General features: G+C 37.7%; 1 protein-coding gene across 1 annotated transcript in view; it reads right to left on the bottom strand.

Annotated features, from left to right (window-relative positions):
- Window positions 1–21,382, bottom strand: part of LOC127847115 (puromycin-sensitive aminopeptidase-like) — a 53,785-nt gene that overhangs the window by 18,572 nt on the left and 13,831 nt on the right. Inside the window, exons 5-13 of the mRNA XM_052378748.1 lie at window positions 14,741–14,941; window positions 10,370–10,466; window positions 9,342–9,490; window positions 7,855–8,019; window positions 7,234–7,338; window positions 6,516–6,671; window positions 4,287–4,368; window positions 2,755–2,891; window positions 54–188 (exon numbers count right to left, since the gene is read on the bottom strand). Of these exons, the coding sequence (XP_052234708.1) occupies window positions 54–188; window positions 2,755–2,891; window positions 4,287–4,368; window positions 6,516–6,671; window positions 7,234–7,338; window positions 7,855–8,019; window positions 9,342–9,490; window positions 10,370–10,466; window positions 14,741–14,941 (1,227 nt within the window). The remainder of the gene's footprint in view (window positions 1–53; window positions 189–2,754; window positions 2,892–4,286; window positions 4,369–6,515; window positions 6,672–7,233; window positions 7,339–7,854; window positions 8,020–9,341; window positions 9,491–10,369; window positions 10,467–14,740; window positions 14,942–21,382) is intronic.

A 21,382-nucleotide genomic window follows, 5' to 3' on the forward strand; every position in this document is an offset into this window, starting at 1 on the left:
TCAAAAAGTGTACTAAATCCCTGATCGCTGAAGTCTTACCCCCGTACACCTACCAAGGCAAATAGGTCGTTCTCAAGGCTGAGTCTGTCCCTTGGGGGCAGGGTCTTGTTCCTCACAGCAGGGATCAAGGCATCCAGCATCTCGGATGGGTAGTGGACCCTGTACACCCCCACTGAACCACTGTTTAGCTGCACAGATGGAAGCACGTGGAGATTTATAATTGTCATATAATGCATTTATAAGAATTGATAGGGCATTCATTTTAACTGAAACATAATTATTATTTGCATTACCATGCATTTAATTTATCTTTTTTTATTATTATTTGTTATATTATTATTATGAAAATCATTTGTTTTAGTATCTATGTCATTACATCATCATCATCATCATCATCGTTATCATCATCGTCATCATCATCATCATCATCATCATCATCATCATCATCATCATCATCATCATCATCATCATGTTTTTTTTTCCATATGGCTGTTTAATAAAATTGATAAATATTGTACCAAAACCAATTGTTTATTAATTTACCCAATGTTTTAGTTGTATATTTGTTCTGTTTTTTTTTCAATGATCCTAATATAAAACTTATTGGTATTTCATTACAATTACAAACAGTAGCAAGAGGGCCATGATGGCCCTGAATCGCTCACCTGACTAACCAAATACAATCCCAACACAGTTTTCATCAAGATAAACATTCTGACCAAATTTCATAGAGATTGGATGAAAACTGTGACCCCTATTGTCTACACAAGGTTTTTCTATTATTTGACCTAGTGACCTAGTTTTTTACCCCAGATGACCAAAATACGATCCCAACCCAGATTTTATCAAGACAAACATTCTGACCAAATTTCACGAAGATTGGATGAAAACTGTGACCTCTATTGTCTATACAAGGTTTTTCTATTATTTCACCTAGTGACCTAGTTTTTGACCTAGTGACCTTGTTTTTGATCCCAGATGACCCAAATACAATCCAAACCCAGATTTCATATATATAAATATTCTGACAAATTTCATAAAGATTGGATATAAACTGTGACCTCTACTGTCTACACAAACAAATTGTTGACGTTTTTTCTATTATTTGACCTAGTGACCTAGTTTTTGACCTCAGATGACCCAAAATCAATCACATCCAGATTTCATCAAAATAAACATTCTGAACAAATTTCATAAAGATTGGATGAAAACTGCGACCTCTATTGTCTACACAAGGTTTTTCTATTATTTGACCTAGTTTTTGACCTAGTGACCTAGTTTTTGACCCCAGATGACCCTAATACATTTCCAACCCAGATTTCATCAAGATAAACATTCTGACCAAATTTCATAAAGATTGGATGAAAACTGCGACCTCTATTGTCTACACAAGGTTTTTCTATTATTTGACCTAGTTTTTGACCTAGTGAACTAGTTTTTGACCCCAGATGACCCAAATACAATCCCAACCCAGATTTTATCAAGATAAACATTCTGACCAAATTTCATAAAGATTGGATGAAAACTGTGACCTCTACAGTCAATTGGTGTATAGCGGATTTTAGTGAGTAACGGATAGGTACAACGTTTTTTTGCTAAATACTTTTATTTATGTTAAGATTTATAGTTTTCTATGAATTGAATACAAAAAGCCTATCATTGTTAAGTCGATTCATGTTTTTGTTGACGTGTGTCAATGTTTACAACTGGTTCTTTTTTCGAAAGCAAAACAAGGTCACGTTATGTACGCACCGTTTTTGTGACGACAGGAAAAGTGCAGACGAATGGTTTCTTGAATTTTGCAGATTTTGTTTGGTAAACATAATGTTCATTGATGTAATATTTTAGTATTATGTGTACTTTACAAAAGTAAGATTGCTCAGAAACCAAATTGATGCGTACCATATAAAATAAGCATGAAAGCTGCAACTCGGGATTTAGTGAATAACGGACATGTGGTGACCCATATTCAGGAATGTGGGGATTGTCTCAAAATAAATATTAACTCAATTGAAGTTGTCCAATACACATGTGGTTAGCGTGTGGCTATGATATTAATTAGTGAAAACATCATTTTTAATGAAAAATAATCAAATTATAACGAAAAATCGATTTCTCTGAAAACATATTTTACACTATCAAATCTATATATATAACAAGGTATTCAACTCAACATGACCCGAATATAGGGTGCATCGCTTTGAACAGCCATTACTTCATCAATTGTGCAGCGATTTCCATGAACTTGGTCTTATTAAACGCAGAAATGAATTTCCTTTCTGGAAATGTACATATATTGCAATTATTTTTTACAAATGCTGTGTCAAATTTCAAGAAAAAATACGATACACATGTAATCCGATAAAGACCTAAGCGATCCGGTAATGGCTGAGTCAGTGTACCATGAAATTCGCGCTGTAAGCAAATAATATTTTTTCGGAAATTTAAAACTACTGGCATGTTTCAATAGGAAAGACATGTGTCTATCTAGGTTTAATGGTTTAATTACTGAATGCATGGTGTTTACCTTGAAATGAGACTCGAAGTCCTTAGCTAGCTGTTATACACCAACCGACTGTACTGTCTACACAAACAAATTGTTGACGAACGGACGCACGCACACACAACGGACGCCGCACATCACAGGGTCACATAAGCTCACCATGTCACTTCGTGACAGGTGAGCTAAAAATCTATTTAAAAATATCTGTATTTTTTTCTACATGAATTTATAGTTTCTCCTTCTTACCCTACCTTGACCCATGCGTTTGGTTTCACATCTGGCAATGTGACCTTCATGGAAGGCTTGTCTAGTAGCACAGTGTGCACTGGGGTGTCCGGGGATGTGGATGTGGAGACTGATATAGGCACCATCCATTCCGTGCTCTCACCTGGCAACCAAACACCCAGTTAGCAACCAAACAATTGCATAGCAACCAAACACTCACATAGCAACCAAGCACTCACATAGCAACCAGACATAAGGGTCCTGCCTCAACAAAGATCTTAAGACAAATTTATTTATTATTTATGAGTGAGTACCCCACAACAACAAAACAAGATGCTCAGTATGTTCCTAATATAAAGCACATAATTATGAAAAGATCAAAAGCAAATTATTACAATTACTCACTATAACAAATCATGGATGACTGTGTCAAGCGATTAATGCAAAATTGTTTCTATGTATGCGCACAAAATTTCATGTTTTAAAAAGTCAATTTCGTAACATAAAATAATTTGATTTGCTCACAGTCGCATTCATGTTAGTTACATATCTACTAAAAAATACAGAACTCACAGTATTGTGTATACATGTATTTTATGTACGACTAAACATGCATAAAATACTGAAATAGTAGCAATGCTGAAAATGTTCACCCACACCTGCATCAAGCCTATATTTGCCAGCTACAGCTTACTAGTGCTGCAACAATATACCGGTATATTGGTATATATCGCAATACGAAATCCGCATATTGTATTGCGATACGATTTTCATCATACCGGTACGAAAATTTTACAAAAATTCATTCACATTTCGTCCAGAAAAGCCATCCGAAATAATGATAACAAGGTAAACAAAACAAAGCAGTGTCAATATTTTTTTTCGTAAAAATAGCATTCTGAAAAGTATATTATACGGAGTAATGTTGTTATATAGGATCATTCGTTCGATGCTTTTGAACAAATTATCGTTGAATTAATTGCGCACAGCTGTAAATGTTTCGTTCGATTCTGAATTGAGCATTATTAAATTTGTAATCCAAATTTCGGAAATACGCTTCAAAATGTTAATGCTAATGCGACAATAATAAATTATAGCGTCAAATAAAAAGTGCTTTATCCTTTGTCTCAATAAAAAGCGTGCGAAAATTATACAGACATGTAGGACGTCGCATGGAAAGAATGGGTGTATTTTGTGTTGTATAAAAATGGGAACATCACGTCAGGTGAATTACGCGTATTCAGTGGAAAAAAACGCCCGGGTTGGACGTTATTTCATCACATCTTTAAATAGTAACAGATGCCAAAATGTATTTGATACTTAAGAAAAGTTGCGAATGTTTGTGTTTCTTGTTATTCTTGAGCACATATACCGGTATATAGTAAATATTTACCAAAATTTGCTTTAAAACTGGAATATACGGGATTATCAGGTAATTGGCAAGTTATAATTTTGGTACAAGTTAGCAATATATTGCGATATATTGCAATACGGGTTTTTGAACTGGCAATATATTGCAATACGGTTTTTGGCGTATTGTTGCAGCACTACAGCTTACCCTCCTTGGTTTTGCCGTCAGCGTTAAACTTTTCTTGTGTGAGCTCTAGGACCCTACTGTCACCCTCCTGTGTCTGGGTTACCTGTCACATACAATAGCAATACATGTAACAAAATGTAAGCACATTGAAACATTCTGTTTGGCGCATTCAGTCACTTGTTCATGTAATTTAAGTGACTAGACAAACAGACAAAGCATTGTTGAGTAATTCCACTGTGTGAAGGATCAAAGATTGCACAAAACAGCAAGCACACACCTAAATAGGAACTGTCCCTCAAATGTAATATCAAAAGATAGATCCATGGTTTGACTTCCTTAATTCCATAGTCCAATCTACTTGCCAGTAAACCACAGATGGTCCAATTTACTTGCCAGTAAACCACAGATGGTCCAATTTACTGGCCAGTAAACCACATATGGCCCAATTTACTGGCCAGTAAACCACAAATGGTCCAATTTACAGGCCAGTAACTACTGATCAGGGCCCTCAATCTATCAAATCTGCGGCCAAATTTCGGCCCCAGTCCCCCACCTGAAAAGTATACTTTTTTCCCCTTTTTTTTGGGGGGGGGGGGTTTATAAAAAAAATATTTTTTTTTTTTTTTAAAGACGTGTCTCATGATTATTATATCTCAATTCTATTTCAATTTAATCTTGTCAAACATACTTAATTATGAAAAAGGAAATGAATATAGTGCAAACATGTACAAATGTAATAATCAGAGAGTAAGTAAAAAAAATCCCCCAAAAAGGGAAACGCCGCGAAAATTCCCCTTCATGAGGGTAGCGACCCGCTTCCCCTAAAATGGATTGAGGGCCCTGCTGATGGTCCATTATACTGGCCAGTAAACCACAGATGGTTCAATTTACTACCAGTAAACCACAGATGGCCCAATTTACTGGCCAGTAAATAACAAATGGTCCAATTCACTGTCCAGTAAACCACAGATGGTTCAATTTACTGGCCAGTAACCCACAAATGGTCCAATTTACTGGCCAGTAAACCACAGATGGTCCAATTTACTGGCCAGTAAACCACAGATGGGTCAATTTATTGGCCAGTAAACCACAAATGGTCCAATTTACTGGCCAGTAAACCACAGATGGGCCAATTTACTGGCCAGTTAACCACAGGTGGTGCAATTTACTGGCCAGTAAACCACAGATGGTCCAATTTACTGGCCAGTAAACCACAGATGGTCCATTTTATTGGCCAGCACATTAGGGATGGTCCAATTTACTGGCCAGTAACTATTGATGGTCCAATTTTCTGGCCAGTAAACCACAGATGTTCCAATTTACTGCTAGTAAACCACAGATGGCCCAATTAACTGGCCAGTTGACCACAAATGGTCCAATTTACTGGCCAGTAAACCACAGATGGTCCAATTTACTAGCCAGTAAACCACGAATAGTCCAATTTATTGGCCAGTTAACCACAAATGGTCCAATTTACTGTCCTGTAAACCACAGATGGTCCAATTTACTGGCCAGTAAACCACAGATGGTCCAATTTACTGCCAGTAAACCACAGATGGCCCAATTTACTGGCCAGTAAACCACAAATGGTCCAATTTACTGGCCAGTAACCACAGATGGTCCAATTTACTGGCCAGTAAACCACGAATAGTCCAATTTACTTGCCAGTAAACCACAGATGGTCCAACTTACTGGCCAGTAAACCAAAGATGGTCCAAATTACTTGTAAGTTAGCCACGAATAGTCCAATTTACTGGCCAGTAAACCACAGATGGTCCAATTTACTGGCCAGTAAACCACAGATGGTCCAACTTACTGGCCAGTAAACCACAGATGGTCCAACATACTGGTCAGTAAACTACTAACTAGTAACTGTCATGACAATTTTACCAGCCGAAAGGGTCCATATTATGGATTTTTTTCCTGAACTCATGATGTTTTACTTGTTTTAATGTAGGACTGAAAAGACTTTTATACAGACTGCATACCAGGCCTTTTCTGGGCATTATGGGAAAAATGAAATTTCAGGACTGTAAAATTAGCACAATTAGTTCACTGATTTTGAAAAAACTAATTTAATATAATTCAAATTATTAGAACAAAATCATATACATAATAGTTATATATTTGGTTAAATGTAAATATAATTAACTATTAATCATTTAGAAACTTCTTTAAACAAATAATTTTTTATCAAATTGGCTTTTGTTACCATAAGATACGCCAGGAAAATGTGTGATATGTACACACCTTGATGACTGGAAAGCCCATTTGTTTGGTCCAGGTGGTCATCACCTCGCCCACTGGTTTGCCACTGGCGTCCCCAAGGGCGGCCCATAGATCCTCTGTGAATGTGTTCTTGTATGCAAACTTGGTCAGGTATGCGTTCATACCCTTTCTGTAATCCTGTACAAAAAGGATACATTCAAGCTGTAATATGAGCCTCGCTTTGGAAAAACTGGGCATAATGCATGCGTGTTAAGTGCTGTCCCAGATCAGTCTGTGCAGTCCACGCAGGCTAACCAAGGACGACACTTTCTACCTAAAATGGATTTTCATTTTCAAGAGACTTTTTTTAAACAACAAATCCTTCACAGAGGAAACTTTCATCCACCATAAAGACTGCAGACTGCTCAGGTGTATCTGAGATAACACTTTATGCACATGCATCAGCAAGTTGCAACAAGTTGCTGCAACAGTTTACTTGAGTGTAAAGTTATTTTCAAATCATTAATATATAGCATAACATATGGCTGGGACTGGAATGGTTGGATGGGAATCAGGATGAACAAACAAACAGCGTGACTACAATCTGCAATACTCTTATAAGGGGGATGGGGGCAGGGCATACAAATAAACTTACTACACTAATAAGAATAAATGAGTTGCACAAATAAAAATGTCAGGACACAATTAATAATTTCCTTGTCACTAGACAAACTCATGAGGTTTCCATGGCAACACCCACCTGGTCCCCGATGTAGTCGTGCAGCATGCGTATCACAGAGGCTCCTTTGCTGTAGGAGATCACATCAAATATCTCGTCCACCTCACATGGCGCTCCTACTGGCACCTGCAGCATATAGTTGCAGTGATTTTTACATTTTAAATTTGGGGGGGGGGGGGGGCCAGATTAGATAAATTATTACTCGTGCATGATAAGTTTGTGTTATTAATATCATAATGAATATACATTATTAATTAAAACCTTAACATAAACAAATTATGAACCTTTATTTTTTAAATGGTGTTCAGGTAGTTCACATTTTTATTCAAAGGTCATGTTTTACGCCTGTCATCCACCACATCAACAAGCATATGTGCTGCATTCTGGGAAAACTGGGCTAAATGCATCTGCATTAAGTGCTGTACCAGATTGGCCTGCACAGTCAGCACAGGCTAATCAGGGATGACACTTTCCGTTTTTATGGAAGTTTTTGTTTAAAGGAAGCCTCTTCTGAGAGAGGCAGAAAGCGTCATCCCTGATTAGCCTAATCCAGGGTTACTGTTCACGCACATGCATTAAGCCCTGTTTTCCCAGAGCAAGGCTGAAATCATGTAAAGAAGCCATGGACCACAGGAAGCTCACCTCAATGGGATGGCTGGTGTGAAGTGCGTCCAGTTCCAGGGCGCGCCCCAGGTCCTGGTTCACAAACTGCGTCCAGATGTCAAACTCTGGGAAGCAGTGGTCAACGCACAGGTACTCTATCCAGGAGGCGAAGCCCTCGTTGAGCCACAGGTGGGTCCACCATTCCTGTCAGAGAAACATATCACACATTTTTTTAGTGTGTTTCTTCAATTTATTGGTCAATTAGTTGTTAAAAATAATGCATCCATTATTTCTGTCAGAGAAACGAGTCAGACAAATATTTTAGCCACACTTTTTGAAAACAGGGCCAATTGCATTTGCTTCAAGTGTCGTCCCAGATTAGCCTGTGCAGTCAACACAAGCAAATCAGAGATGACAATTTCTGCCTAGACTCGAGAAATGACATATTTTTAACGGAAAAATCCATAAAAGTGGAAAGTGTTGTCCCTTATTAGCCTGCACTGACTGCATAGGTAAATCTGGTACTCCACTTTACACACATGCTTTGAGCCCAATTTTGACAGGTCCAGGTCCATATCAGATGTATTGGTCTATGAACTGTCTAAAATTATGCACCAACTGTGAAGGCATTTAACCCTTTGCATGCTGGGAAATTTGATGTCTGCTAAAATGTTGTCTGCTGAATTTCTAAAATAAGCATTTTCTTCGATTTTTTTCAAAGAATACTATCAGAATAGCAAACAGTTTGGATCCTGATGAGACGCCACCTTTTGTGGCGTCTCATCTGGATCCAAACTGTTTGCAAAGGCCTTCAAAATTTGGTTCCAGCGCTCAAAGGGTTAAACATAAATAAGGAAATATCATTTTGACAGTTGAAACACCGGTAAAGAGCATTTTCACAGCAGAAATGCCAGCCATTTGTTACTATTACAATTGCATGTGGACATCAGCTTTAATTTTTACTTTGATGTGAACAAAATGGCATGGGTATCCAATTAAGGTGATATTGTATGTAAATGTTTTTTCCAAACAACAAAAAATATATGATTCATCAGCAGACAGGTTTGCACCAAAAAGATATAATTTTGGAAATATTGGGAGAAATGTAGTTAGACAAAAATACATTTGGATTGATAAGCACATATCGCAGACACAACAGGGATGACAGGTCATGTGCCTACAGTTGTAAGGTGTTGGGCGTATATTATTAAAGTACCATCATAAAGAAAGAGATGGGAGGAATCTAAGCTTTTCCTGCTCAGATTCAAAGTGATAATGGTTATGTGCAACCAGCATAAAACCATAACAGCCTGCGAGCGACTCGCAGTCTGTTCAGGGTTTATGCTTACTGTTGCTCATCAGCATTTCAGGGTTGGACAGCCTTTAAAACTTGAATCTACTAACAAATTTCTTTAAATAATTTGATTTTCTAATGGACTACAAAACAAAAATAAAAATATAATGGTTCAAAATGTGTAAACAAGTGGTAGAGGGTTAATGATACATCTAAAATCTGCTGTTCTCACCATGGTGACAAGGTTCCCAAACCACTGATGTGCCAACTCATGCCCCACGACCAGAGCAACCCACTGCTTGGCCGTGGATGAGGAGTTCTTGGGGTCAATGAGGAGGGCAGTCTCTCTGTAGGTCACCAGGCCCCAGTTCTCCATGGCCCCTAGAGACAAAGAAGGCACGTGTACGGATAGGCTAGAGAGCTGATTTTGCCATTATATTGACACAGGAACCATTCCAGATGTCTGGCCAAATTCTGCCATATTTTATTGACTTCTTACTTGCCGAAATCCCCCTTAACAATACATTATTTAAATATTTATCCAGCTCCAATAATGTATTTATTATCATTGAAAAAACAAGAGATGTGTTTGTCAGAAACACAATGCCCCCTATTGCGCCGCGTTAAAATAAAATTTCAATATATCATTTGGCAGGTTTAGAAATTATCTCCCTTTTAAAGCTTATTACTTCCCTTAGATTGTATTTTATGACTTTTGACCTTGAAGGATGACCTTGACCTTTCACCACTCAAAATGTGCAGTTTCATGAGATACACATGCATGCCAAATATAAAGTTGCTATCTTCAATATTGCAAAAGTTATGGCCAATGTTAAAGTTTTCGGACGGACGCACAGACTGATAGACTGACAGACAGACAGACAGACGGACAGACCGGGGGCATAAAAACCCAACTCACCCATACAAATTAGACTTTTACTACACTACAGTACCTAAATCAAGAGTGAGGATGTACATCACTGTACATTTGTACAGCAGCACTTTATGTACTTTTTATTTATAACAATTTTTAGAATTGCTACTAGTTTTCTGCATCTGCTAACACTCTCATGTGGTAAACAAAACTTTGCATTAAATTTAAGTCAATAAATTAATGAGTGCTTCAAAAAAGGTCAACTTAAAGGTTAAGAGATCATTCAACAATTACTTACAAAAAGTAAATTGTATTTTTTTAAGTAAAAAAATACCGCGTAAAAAATACCGCTGTTTTACACACATGAAAATGATTGCATAAAATACCTGCAGCAAAGTCAGCTATGGCGATGAGGTCCAGTTTCGGAAGTGGGTAGGCGAGGTTGAAATAGTGGTTGTAGAACGGCAGGGTCTTCACAGCAACCTGCGGGTATCATCAAGTACTAGTGTTTTTGTTCGTTAAAAATCGGATCCGGTGTTCAGCCCCATTCCAAATTGAACAAAGTATCTATTTTCCCCAAATGGGACCTAAAAATTCCGAAATTTCCAAATTTTTTATATTTTTTTTTATAGATTTCAACATTTTGTTCATCTCCCATCCAGCCATATAAGCTCAACCTTATTAAAATTAATACTGAAAAACACTTCAATTCTCAATTTGAAGCATTTTTTAAGCAAAACAGCAACAACCCTAATTTCCCAATTTATTGCAAAACGCATGGGAGTTTTCCCAATTCAATGGGACCCGGCCCAATTTCTAAAATGGTGAAAAAAACACTGAGTACTGCTTTGCAATCTTTGCATTCAGTTAAGGCACAAGTAACAGTTCAAGATTGATATGACCTTCTTTTCTCAGCATGTTGTAAAAAAAAATGCTGATTTTTTTACCAAAATTTCTAAAAGCAATTTTTGTTTGGTTAAAATATTTCGAAAAAAAATAAAATGAAAAAATAACTGTAGAGAATATAAAAGTGAGACAAGGGAAATCAATCTTTTTAAAATAGGTTGACCACATTTCTACCCCAAATTGGCTCAAGAGGCACTTAGACATACATGCCATAAATTTTCAGACTAATTCCGGGACATTGAGCTCAATTTTCCGGGACTTTTGCCGATTTTCCAGGACATCTATACATATAGTGATATATATATAGACATATATGCATTTTTGATACGCATTTGTTTCACATCGTAAATTGCTAAGTTCGTAAGACTATCCAAAATACACAAGATCTATTTACGTCAAATTAAACATTACTACTTCCGTTACTAGATACAAGCCACGTGTTTTTCGTGTTAAAAAAGAGCACCAAATTGTTTTTATGCACATGTCACATATCTGCAGGAAACGCGTGGGCGTATCCACAGATGCATAAAACTTTGTAGCGCATTTGTTACTATTTAAAGATGTGATGAAATAACGTCCAATCGGGGCGTTTTTTTTCCACTGAACATGCGTTAATCGCCTGACGTGATGTTCATGTTTTTATTCAACACAAAATTCACCCACAATTTCCATGCGACGTTCTACATGTCTGCATAATTTTCGCGCGCTTTTTATTGAGACAAACGTTAAATCACTATTTATTTGACGCTAGAATTTGATAATGTCGCGTACGCATTAAATTTCGAAAGCGCGTTTCGGATTACAAATTGAATAATGCTCATTTGAGAATCAAACAAAACATTTACAATTGTGCGTAATTAATTTAACAAGTTGCCATAAATCTTATGAAAATTACATCACTCGTCAGCATGATCTTACTGCAGGTACAATGCTTACGAGTGTTGTCGCTCATTCAAAGTGTGCGCCAACAAACTGCCATAAAATCAGTACATTAAAGCCAATTAACAGCCACATTAAACAATGCCGCCTTTTAGTGTTGACTGCGAATGTGAGAAAATCGATATGATAACAGGACCCCTGTTAATTGATCGATTTTGACACGTAGCATAGTCACCTATTCGGGTAGGCATTGCCATGGAGACGCTGCGGATTAGTGGGAACACAGTGATTCGAAGTGCAGTTAAGCCTAAGATAAGGTACATGTATATATAGATTTTGTTAAATCCAGGACATTTGACAGATTTCCGGGACTGGGGGACACGTTCTTCGTTTCTGGGACAATCCCGGACAATCCAGGACGTATGGCATGTATGACTTAGAAAAGCAAAGTGATTATTTTGTAGTCTCTGATTTACACATATTTTCATCGTATGAATTAGCATACACATTTCATGGGGAGGGGAGCGAGACACGGGCGTTTAGAAAAATCTGACAACCAGGGCTCGAAATTAACACTCGCACACTCGCAAAATGCGAGTGAAAAATACCGATTGCGAGTTAAGTTTTCAGCCACTAGTAATTTTTTGCGAGTAGAGAAATAGTGAAAAAAAAACAGTATTATTGCTAAATGCGTTCGACGTCCTGAACGCTAAACCATAGGTCATAGAACGTCCTAATACCCGTATGCGGAAACGCGCACCTTGTATATAGACTGGTATACTTATAGTACAGATACGAGGATGGTATTGGTACAAAGAACGTTAAACAGTCGACTAATTCACACGTGTTCATTGAACTTGAACATACATGGCGTCGAAGCGAAAAATAACATGTAGTTTCTTTTTGCCCACAGATGGAAATAACAATACGATAGATAAAGCAAAGTTAACTGTTGAATAAAAAAAACGATATTAAATTATGTGTCCAGCAAAATTTGCGAGAATGTTTTTGATTTTGCGAGTCGGTATTAAAGCTGCTCGCAATGTTTTGCAAGTAGAAAAAAAAAATAAATTCGAGCCCTGACAACTATGACAATGGTGAATAATATATGTCTTGTTCTGAGAGAACTGGGCTTAATGCATGTGTGATAAGTGTCATCATATAAAATGTAAGCATGTGCAGTCTCCACAGGCTAAGCATGGACAAAACTTTTCCTTCTTATGGTATTTTTAGTTTAAACAAGAGCTTTGTCACAGACATGATGAATACCCCCACATGCCGCATTGACACATGATATTTTGCATGTCGTCTTCACAAAAAACAGCGGACACCATGCTCAATTTTTAAAACGCACTCAGTTACCCCTTGACCTAATTTTCGACCCAGAAAGGCCCATGTTCTAACTTGGCCTTAAGATCATCTCCATAAAACTTCTGACCAAGTTTGGTGAAGATCGGATGTAAACTACTTGAATTAGAGAGCGGACACCATGCTGAATGTTAAAAAACGCACTAAGGGACCCCGTGACCTAGTTTTAGGCCCGGAATGGCCCATGTTCACACGTGTGACCAAGTTTGGTGAGGATTGGATGAAAACTACTTGAATGAGAGAACGGACAACATGGTGAGGTTTAAAATGCACTAAGATACCCTGTGACCTAGTTTTTGACCCGGCATGACCCATATTCAAACTTGACCTAGACATCATCAAGATACAACTTCTGACCAAGATTGGTGAAGATTGGATGAAAACTACTTGAATTAGAGAGCGGACAACATTGTGAAGTTTAAAACGCCCTTAGTGACCCCGTGACCTTGTTTTTGACCCGGCACGACCCATATTCAAACTTGCACTAGACATTATCAAGATACAACTTCTGACCAATTTTGGTGAAGATTGGATAAAAACTACTTGAATTAAAGAGCAGACAACTTGGTGAGGTTTAAAACACACTAAGTGACCCCGTGACCTTGTTTTTGACCCGGCATGGCCAATGTTCGAACTTGACGTACACATCATTTAATTACAACTTCTGACCAAGTGTGGTGAAGATCGGATTTAAACTACTTGAAATAGAGAGCGGACTTCATGCTCAATGTGTAAAACGTACTAAGTGACCCCGTGACCTAGTTTTTGACCTGGCAAGGCCCATGTTCGAACTCGGCCTTAAGATCATCTAGATACAACTTCTGACCAAGTTTGGTGAAGATCGGATGAAAACTACTTGAATTAGAGAGCAGACAACATGCTGAATGTTTAAAACGCACTCAGTGACCCCGTGACCTAGTTTTTGACCCGGCAAGGCCCATGTTCGAACTTGGCCTAAAGATCATCTAGATACAACTTCTGACCAAGTTTGGTAAAGATCCGATGAAAACTACTTGAATTAGAGAGCAGACAACATGCTGAATGTTTAAAAAGCACTAAGTGACACCGTGACCTAGTTTTTGACCCGGCAAGGCCCATGTTGGAACTTGGCCTTAAGATTATCTAGATACAACTTCTGACCAAGTTTGGTGAAGATCGGATAAAAACTACTTGAATTAGAGAGCGGACAACATGCTGAATGTTTAAAACACACTAAGTGACCCCTTGACCTAGTTTTTGGCCCGACAAGGCCCATGTTCGAACTTGGCCTAGACATAATGTAGATACAACTTCTGACCAAGTTTGGTGAAGATCGGATGAAAACTCCTTGAATTAGAGAGCGGACACTTAATACGGACCGACAGACAGACAGACTGACCGACCGACAAGTTCACTCCTATATACCCCCCTTTACTTTGTTTGTGGGGGTATAATTAAGTCGAAAATCCTTCGGGACACAGGCTAAACTGACATGACACATTACAAACATGCATTAAGGTCAGTTTTCTCAAAACGAGACATATATAATTCACCATTGTCACATGTTATTCATAAACAAATATGCGTAAACCAATGACTACAAAAGAAACATGGTTTAAACTCACATCCAGTGCAAACTGCCCCTGCTCCTTCTTGCCCACAGGCGTGTACACCCGTATGAGGACCCCATCCTTGTCTGTTGCCTCTACGTAGTCATACTCGCCCACAACAAACGCCAGCAGGTAGGTGGACATGATGGGCGACCGGCTATACTTGACAACCTTAAGACTGCTGTCTGCAGTGTCCTCTGTCTCCGAAACTACTGGCTGAAGTATAACAGAACAGAATAGAATATTCAACCTAAGCATTACAAGCTTATCGTTTTAAATGTATACAACTACAAATGTACTGAGTAATAACATTCTGACATGGTTCAAACAAAAATCTCAAACCTAAATTCAAGCACTTTTCAAGGACTTTTTAAGGCCAAATTTTCATTTTCAAGGCCGAGAACCATACATAAGTTTCCTTTAAAAAATGCATTTTCAAGCCAGATTACCACAGTATATATCATTTATTTGCTCAAAAACATTAAACTAATTTCACAATAAATCATTTGTTATTTCTAGTTATTACATACACATAAATGTTATCCATCCTTAACTCAATGAGTCTCACATATGTATTTACTTTTTAAAGTTCTTACAAACAAACACACTGTCTCTTTATATGCTCACATCAAACAGACTAGTTCATTTCATTTAAACAGAAGTCAGTTATTATAACATTTTGTATTTCACAGGGCTGTTGTTGTTAATGTCTGTTTTAGATTGCACAGTTTTAACAATAGCACCTTCCTGTTTCACCAAAAAGCACAATGCAGGACCCCTGTTTGCTTCTCAATTTCATGTTTTCTTTGTGGGTTTCCCCTTTATCGTGGCTTTTCAAAGCGCTTTCACCCATTCCCCCGACACCAATGGTCTTCATATAGACCCAACAATGTGCTTTTCAAATGTCATTTGTTTTCTGTTCCCAGGAACATTCATAAGTTTCGCGCAAAACATAACGATAAACGTCATTTTGACAACTTGTTTATGACCAGAAAATTATAGCGCCATGAATATTCATGTTTAAAGAATGTTGACGTATTGTATAAGTTGTAATTATTTAAGCATTTTTCTGCATTTCATCGGTGTTCATGACCAGAAAGTAGCGCCAGGAATATTCAGTTAACCACTCTGGTTTGAAACGACACTTCCCCATCGCTGAATTTTTACTCGCGAAAATTGATCACAATGGCGAACCTCTGACGTAGTACACATAATCTGTGACGTGTACACTTAATGTTTCGTACCCAATAGTGTACGAAACATATATTTTGGTACTCAATTTTTTGCGCGAAAGAATTAAGGATAAATTTTCGTAGTATTTTCCTTAAGAACGATTGAAGTTTATGGCGATGATAAAAGTAATTTTAAACAAAATAAACATTTTCAAGGCTTTTTTACATGAAATAAGTACTTTTCTAGCACTTTTTCAAGGCCAACCTTTGTTCAAGGGCTTTTCAAGCCTAGGACTCGTTTTCAAGCACTTTTCAAGCCCTGTGCGAACCCTGAATTCACATTGCTCGCTCTTCCACTCGCCAAATTGGCCAATGGCTTTCGCTTTAAACATATACAATTACTGGAAAATAACATTCACAATGCTTGCTCTTCCACGTCTCGCCAAATTGGCCAGTGGCTTTCGCTTTAAATATATACAATTACTGGGTAATAACATTCACAATGCTTGCTCTTCCATGTCTCGCCAAATTGGTCAATGGCTTTCGCTTTAAATATATACAACTACTGGGTAACAACATTCACAATGCTTGCTCTTCTACTCGCCATATCGGCCATTGGCTTCACATGTCTACCGGCATGTTTGGCATAATAAAATTGTGTTCCTTCTTAAATCTTAAGAAATATTCAAAATGAGAGATGTGACTATATGGTGTTCATGAAAGCTAAAGCCCTGTTATGACAAGGGCTGTTTGTAAAACATGAATGCCCCCCATATTGTAGTGACAGCCATTTTGTAAATATGTTTTTTGTCACTGTGACTTTGACCTTTGACCTAGTGACCTGAAAATCAATAGGGGTCATCTGCGAGTCATGATCAATGTACCTATGAAGTTTCATGATCCTAGCCATAAGCTTTCTTGAGTTATTATCGGGAAACCATTTTACTATTTCGGGTCACTGTGACCTTGACCTTTGACCTAGTGACCTGAAAATCAATAGGGGTCACCTGCCAGTCATGATCAATGTACCTATCAAGTTTCATGATCCTAGACATAAGCGTTCTTGAGTTATCATCCGGAAACCATTTTACTATTTCGGGTCACAGTGACCTTGACCTTTGACCGAGTGACCTCAAAATCAATAGGGGTCATCTGCGAGTCATGATCAATCTACCTATGAAGTTTCATGATCCTAGGCATAAGCATTCTTGAGTTATCATCCAGAAACCATTTTACTATTTCAGGTCACCATGACCTTGACCTTTGATCTGAAAATCAATAGGGGTCATCTGCCAGTCATGATCAATGTACCTATGAAGTTTCATGATCCTAGGCATAAGCGTTCTTGAGTTATCATCCGGAAACCATTTTACTATTTCGAGTCACCGTGACCTTGACCTTTGACCTAGTGACCTGAAAATCAATGGGGGTCATCTGCCAGTCATGATCAAACTACCTATCAAGTTTCATGATCCTAGGCATAAGCGTTCTTGAGTAATCATCCGGAAACCATTTTACTATTTCGGGTAACCCTGACCTTGACCTTTGACCTTGTGACCTGAAAATCAATAGGGGTCATCTGCGAGTCATGGTCAATCTACCTATCAAGTTTCATGATCCTAGGCATAAGCGTTCTTGAGTTATCATCCAGAAACCATTTTGCTATTTCGGGTCACCGTGACCTTGACCTTTGACCTAGTGACCTGAAAATCAATAGGGGTCATCTGCCAGTCATGATCAAACTACCTATAAAGTTTCATGATCCTAGGCATAAGCGTTCTTGAGTTATCATCCGGAAACCATTTTACTATTTCGGGTAACCCTGACCTTGACCTTTGACCTTGTGACCTGAAAATCAATAGGGGTCATCTGCGAGTCATGGTCAATCTACCTATCAAGTTTCATGATCCTAGCCATAAGCGTTCTTGAGTTATCATCCAGAAACCATTTTGCTATTTCGGGTCACCATGACCTTGACCTTTGACCTAGTGACCTGAAAATCAATAGGGGTCATCTGCCAGTCATGATCAATCTACCTATTAAGTTTCATGATCCTAGGCATAAGCGTTCTTGAGTTATCATCCGGAAACCATTTTACTATTTCGGGTCACCGTGACCTTGACCTTTGACCTAGTGACCTGAAAATCAATAGGGGTCATCTGCGAGTCATGATCAATCTACCTATCAAGTTTCATGATCCTAGGCCTAAGCGTTCTTGAATTATCATCCGGAAACCATTTTACTATTTCGGGTCACAGTGACCTTGACCTTTGACCTAGTGACCTCAAAATCAATAGGGGTCATCTGCGAGTCATGATCAATGTACCTATGAAGTTTCATGATCCTAGGCCAAAGCGTTCTTGAGTTATCATCCGGAAACCACCTGGTGGACAACCGACAGACAGACCGACCGACCGACATGTGCAAAGCAATATACCCCCTCTTCTTGGAAGGGGGGCATAAAAATGACCTTTTGCTCTAATCGTAAATATACTACAGTACACTCAAAGTATTAAAACTATATCAATAAAACAACAAACATGTAAAAGCCATAAAATCAGGTTTTTAACATTTTTAGCTTAAATAAATCAATGAAATAAATTTGCAATCCCAAGCAAGGTCTAAATGCTAGCTACCATCACACAACATTTAAGAGTTATAACCCCAAAAGAGATGTGTTTGTCAGAAACACAATGTCCCCTACTGCGCCGCTTTGATTTATTATTTTTTATCATTTGGCAGGTACAGATAATTATCTCCCTTTGAAGCTTATTACTTCCCTTGGATTTGTTTTTTTGACCTATGACGTTAAAAAATGACCTTGACCTTTCACCACTCAAAATGTGCAGCTCCATGAGATACAAATGCATGCCAAATATCCAGTTGCTATCTGAAGGACATAGAAGTTATGAGCATTTTTCGAACCTAAATGCAGAAACATAAACGCAAAGTGTGACAGAAAGACAGACAGACGGTCCAATCACTATATGCCCTCCTTCAGGGGTATAAAAAGCCTCAAGCTAATGATCTGAAAAAGATTTTCCACTTAAAAAAGTGACCTTGATACTGTATAGACTTAAGTTGTCCCGAATGCAATAACATTCTTGGTTTGCATATACAGTTAGCTAACTACACAATAAATTGCAGTACAATATCACCACTTATGCCCGTCAAGTTATTTAAGAAATAATAAGTGTATGTTTTAGTTTCTTGTTGAATAACCAACGGCCAGAAGTTTAGATGCGTAGGGAATAAATCACAAGTTTGTAGCACAAGTGATTTGAAACCATGCATCTAAACTTTTGGCCATGGAATATTCGAAAACAAACTATAACGTACACAAATTATTTCGATTCTAACATGGTTTTTACTAGGGCTGTGACGAGACATTCAAATATTCGAATTACTCGAATGTGGCTGTGGATGAATCGTATTCGTTATTCGCCACCTCCCGAACCGAATATTTGACGAATACAAACAACGTGGTTTCGAGTTTAAAAGTTTAATCATCTTATCTTACCTTACAAATGAAGGTTCATACAATAAACCCCTATATTTAAATGTTCTTCTCCTTATTCCGGCGTTTTTCATCATGTTTACCCCACCCACTATGTTACACAGTGAGATTATCAACAAAAATGGCAGGCACCGGTTGAATATTTACGACATTGAATTGAAAAATCTTTCGAAAGTTTCGATGGTTGTTTAATGTTTATTTAGGTAAATACGAGTGATTTGATGCTCAAACATACACACAAAGGATAAGCAGATGGAATTGAATTTCTTTTTTTTATCTTTACAACAATGATTGTGCAACTTATCAACAAACATGGGGCCTTGCAAAGGGAATGCTATTGAAATCATTGAACCGCCTGCCAAATAGTCATGTTTTCAAAACTGTGTTCAAAGTTTAAGCAGTTCTAGTCAGTGTTTTGTTATTTCAAAGTGTTATATTTCATATTTTCTGTATGCAATGATACTCAGTTAATCAAATTGACAAATACTCATAGTTTCATACAAGATAATGTCATGTCAAGTAGTCAGTATTACTTTTGTTCATTGAAATTCATATTTGCGAATAAATATTCGTATTTGCCACCCTGTATTCGTGATACATATTGTAATCTTGCCTAGTGTATTCGTTACAGCCCAGTGCCCCAGATAATTATTTTGGGAATAGGATTTTCACCCACTGATTTTGAACAATAGGGTGATTTCATTCTTGATATCGGGTTAAATGAGTTATAAAAATGCATACCTTAAAATCATTGCTGCTTTACTTCTGTTGAAGCTGCACACTTGTATTGATTCAATAAAACTGTAAACTATCATATTTACTTTAATAAACTGATGTTTCATATTCATGACATCTTTAATCATTGAAACTGTCCATAATATAAACTTAAAACTTAAAACAAGAGCACCGCCTTGCGGGTGCAGACCGCTCATCTATTTTCTTTTTAAAGGTGAAGGGACTCTCATTTTCAATCACAAAGGAGGGAGGAGTGGAGTGAAGAGGGGTGTATAGTGTGGGGTTGTGGACATTTATTACATTATCTTCCAAAAAAGCGAAAAAAAAAAAAAAATAATAAAAAAATCGGGGGGGGGGGGGGGGGGTATAGTGTGAGGGTGTGGTGATAATTTGTGAGATGATCTTAAAAAAAAAAAAAAAAAAAAAAAAAAAATCAAAAAAAAAATTTGGGGGGGGGGGTGGGGTGGGGGGGTGGGGTGGGGGTATAGTGTGAGGGTGTGGTGGTCATTTGTGAGATGATCTTATAAAAAAAAAAAAAAAAAAAAAAAAAAATAGGGGGGGGGGAGGGGGGGGAGGGGGGGGGAGGGCACGGGGGATGGTTTGGGTGAAGTCTATTGTGGTATGTCAGGTAAGAGTAGTTTCATCAAAGTATCAATCAAATCTAATCATAAATAAAGAAGTTATGGCAATTTTAGCAAAATTTAATAATTTGACCTTGAGAGTCAAGGTCATTCAAAGGTCAAAGTAAAATTCAAGTTGCCAGGTACAGTAACCTCATGATAGCATGTAAGTATTTGAAGCTTGAAAGCAATAGCCTTGATACTTCGAGTGGATCGAAACACAAAATTTAACCATATATTAAAAGTTACTAAGTCAAAAAAGGGCCATAATTCCGTAACAATGACAACCAGAGTTATGCAACTTGTCCTTTTACTGTACCCTTATGATAGTTTGTGAGTGTTCCAAGTATGAAAGCAATATCTATGATACTTTAGGGGTAAAGTGACCAAAACATAAATCTTAACCAAATTTTCAATTTTCTAAGTATAAAGGGCCCATAATTCCGTCCAAATGCCAGTCAGAGTTACATAACTTTGCCTGCACCGTCCCCTTATGATAGTTCATAAATCTTGCAAGTATGAAAGCAATAGCTTTGATACTGTAGGAATAAAGTGGACCTAAACACAAAACTTAATCAAATTTTCAATTTTCTAAGTATAAAAAGGGCACATA

Source organism: Dreissena polymorpha, chromosome 10, assembly GCF_020536995.1.
Source record: "Dreissena polymorpha isolate Duluth1 chromosome 10, UMN_Dpol_1.0, whole genome shotgun sequence".
Taxonomy (NCBI): Eukaryota; Metazoa; Mollusca; class Bivalvia; order Myida; family Dreissenidae; genus Dreissena; species Dreissena polymorpha.